General features: G+C 34.3%; 1 protein-coding gene across 1 annotated transcript; it reads left to right on the forward strand.

Moving 5' to 3' along the window:
* Positions 1–383: 383 nt before the first annotated feature.
* LOC17900515 (LEAF RUST 10 DISEASE-RESISTANCE LOCUS RECEPTOR-LIKE PROTEIN KINASE-like 2.5) lies at positions 384–3516 on the forward strand. The gene is made up of 2 exons (XM_023788674.1): positions 384–1556; positions 3400–3516. Exons 1-2 carry the CDS (start codon positions 384–386, stop codon positions 3514–3516), a joined length of 1290 nt encoding a protein of 429 aa, XP_023644442.1.
* The last annotated feature ends 287 nt before the right edge of the window (positions 3517–3803 follow it).

The raw sequence follows: 3803 nt of genomic DNA on the forward strand, positions 1-3803 counted from the left end.
ATAGAATGGAAGAGCCATATAACAGTAACGAAGGTTAGATTTCCCACAAGAATCATCATATTTGTCTCTTCCCTGCAAGTGATCACCTTTTCATTGCTTCATCAATTATTTCAGGTCTCTCTACAGCTGCAACAAAAGCAGGTTCTTCCCCTTTTCCTTTGCTTTCACGACACTTAACTTGATAACAGTATATATATAGCAACACTTAACTTGATAACAGTATATATATAGCAACACTTAACTTGATAACAGTATATGTATAGCAACACTTAACTTGATAACAGTATATATATAGCAACACTTAACTTGATAACAGTATATATATAGCAACACTTAACTTGATAACAGTATATGTATAGCAACACTTATCTTGATAACAGTATATGTATAGCATAGACTTATTATGGAAGTTGTTCATTTTTCTCGTAGGCATTGCAACGGCTGCTTCTGTATTAGGGATGGTCATTCTTGTAGTTGCATGTTTAGTATGTCACACCAAACAGAGAAAGAAGATCTCGAATGATTCAAGAAGGAAGGTATTGGAGGATTCAGCACAACAGTATCTAAAGACCATTATTCCACTGAAACATTATAGCTACGTCCAAGTAGAGAAAATTACAAAGTCATTCGCTGAAGTGGTGGGGAAAGGCGGATTTGGAACTGTTTATAGAGGAATCCTTCGTGATGGTCGTAGTGTTGCGGTAAAGATCTTAAAAGATTCTCAAGGTAATGGAGAAGACTTCATCAACGAAGTTGCGAGCATGAGTAAAACTTCTCATGTCAACATTGTTACCCTCCTAGGATTCTGCTCTGAAGGCATCAATAGAGCAATTATTTATGAATTCATGGAAAATGGGTCTCTTGATAAGTTCATATCTAGCAAGAGGTCATCAGTTATAGATTGGGGAGAACTATATAGAATCGCGCTAGGAGTTGCTCGTGGTTTAGAGTACTTGCACCATGGCTGCAGAACAAGGATTGTACATTTCGACATTAAACCACAAAATGTACTCTTAGATGACAATCTTTGCCCCAAAGTTTCAGACTTTGGCCTCGCGAAGCTGTGCGAGAAGAAAGAGAGTATTTTGTCATTGCTAGACACAAGAGGTACAATAGGGTACATTGCACCTGAGTTGTTTTCAAGAATGTACGGTAGAGTTTCCCATAAGTCGGATGTGTATAGCTATGGAATGCTGGTTCTTGAGATGATTGGAGCAAAGAACAAACCAACAAATGAAGACTCTGCATCAAACCAAAGCTCAATATACTTTCCTGAATGGATATATAAGGATCTTGAGAATCAAGATCACGGAAGACTTCTAGAGAATGTCATCAAAACCGGAGAAGAGGAGATAGCGAAGAAGAAGATGACATTGGTAGGTTTGTGGTGTATTCAGTCTTCTCCATCAGATCGTCCATCGATGGACAGAGTAGTAGAGATGATGCAAGGGAACCTCACTGCTCTTGAAGTCCCTCCTAGGCCTGTTTTTCAAATTCCCATAGCACCTTTTCAAGAATCTTCTACAATATCAGAGGATGTCTCGGCTTATACAGAGGTATGTTCTGTAAATATCACATAAAGAAAGTGACTTATGGATACTATTATAGATTGCGGCAAAAACACTCAACGGTAAGATCAAGAATTTGAGATTCATCTGCAAGTAAACTCTGTTTTGTTAAACGTCACTACTTGTACTTGAAATTCTTGAACTTAAAAAGTTCTAAACTGATCATTCACATACAAACACTTGGTTGCAAATAATTTAGTCTCTGATAACAGAAATGCACACAATGTTGACTTTCCGGTCTACAAGAAATCTTTAATCTTCTATGGTCCATAAGAAAAAGGTAGCTTTTTAATGCATGGAGTCATTTTTTATTTTGGTAATGGATAGGAGACAATGTCAACATAGGAGTCATTTAATGTCTCCTATGTTTTATTAAAAAAAAAAAATTACATACGGACATTCTGCGAAAAAGAAACACCGTTTACATCATCAAGCCATATCGAGTCACAAACCTACGGACAAGCTTCTAACAATTGAAAACCAAACGGTAAATTAAACGCATAGTTCGCTAATCTGTCTGCCTGACGGTTAGCTTCCCTATACACATGAATAACCCGAACTAACCAGTTTTTTGAGAGAAAGCCATGGAGTCATGGAGATAAATAAATTCTATTTAGGGGAAAGTATGGTATAAGTTTATCGACAAATCTCTCTCATTACCACTCAAAAATTAATTTCATGTTTTGGATATCTTTCTGAGAAAATTCTTACGAAAAGACTTGTCTTTGCTACTTCTTACTATTAGTGGAGAAATATATTCAAATAAAATTTATAAAATAGGAAATATTGCAAAAGAAGTATGATTATTTAATAAATAATTAATTAAAAAAAAAAAAGATAACCGGATTATGAAATGGTATAATTTTTTTTTGTGCAGTCTTTTTCTTTAATATTATTCCCCATCAAATAATTGAAGAGAATAGTTCAAGATCTAAATATTTCTGTAAAATATTTAATAACTTTTCAAATAAATTAAACAGAAATTACTAATATTAGGTTCTTAGAAAACTATTCCAGTCTTCTTAGAAAACTATTCCAGTCTCATTTCAATGCAATATTCTAATTAATATACTGTATTTTTTGTTTTACGTAATGCTTACTCAAATCATATGAGAAGAGCTTAAGGGCATGTGCATGGTGGGTATATTACTCAGTCCCCTACCAAAAAGGAAAAAAAAACACACAAATGAAACGGGACGTACGTCCAAGAGTGACGGTCCTTTGCCTTTGTATTTCATTATTCGCGAGCCCCACTAACACGTGCCGGCCTGGGATTAGTTATCTATGCTCGACTTTGGAAGCTAATTCGCGTGTAGGCAGCTGGAAAATATCATCTTGAGATATTTAGCTTTCGACCACGGGAAAAGAAGCTGAAATAGTAGGAGTTTACCTTATAGCAGGACACTCTTTTTTTAAATCTAATATATATATATATATATATATATATATATAAAATATAAAAAATTTCTGAGAGCAAAATGCAGTCCAACCGATGCATTTGCTCTAAGGACCGTGTTGGTGGATATGTGCTTGAAAAATGAAAACCACTAAGATTGCAGGATTACGTAAAAGATACAGTGTTGTTAACGTTCTTTACATATTCTTGATTTGATTATATTGAAAAAAACAAAATATTCTTCGCAAAACAATTACAATATTTTCTTCTTTCTAGAAAAAAGAGAGCAACAATAATGACCTCTCTATCTCAATTTCGTGTTTTTAAGGTAACTTAGCATCTCCAATAAAGGTTTATAGGAAGATTTTTCGATTAAATTTAACAAAAAATAAATCAATAATGGTGAATATGTTAAAGACATCCTTAATTATGAAGTTTAAGGACCAGCTCTTAGAACTATGTGGAAGCAAAATATTGGTGAAAGCTGTAAATTTAACAACCCCTAATGAAGTTTACCATTGGAGAAAGAACGAATTAAAGTTTTCTACATAGATTAAAAATTGTTAAGAACCTTTTTATGAGTACCATTGTTGATGTTCTTATAAAAAAAGACTTTAAGACTAATCTCAAAAGGCTTATCGATAATCGAGTCAACTGCAAAGATGATGATATAGCAAAGAAGAAGATGACATTGGTGGGTTTGTGGTGTATGCTATTGAAGTCCCTCCTAGACTTGTTTTCCAAATTCCATCAGCGCCTTTTGAAGAATCTTCTACGCTTTCAGAGGATACATCGGATTACGAAAGCAGCAAAATGCATGGATTAATTTAGTATACCAT

The sequence above is a fragment of the Capsella rubella genome, unplaced genomic scaffold, assembly GCF_000375325.1.
Source record: "Capsella rubella cultivar Monte Gargano unplaced genomic scaffold, Caprub1_0 scaffold_1, whole genome shotgun sequence".
NCBI classification, from domain to species: domain Eukaryota; kingdom Viridiplantae; phylum Streptophyta; class Magnoliopsida; order Brassicales; family Brassicaceae; genus Capsella; species Capsella rubella.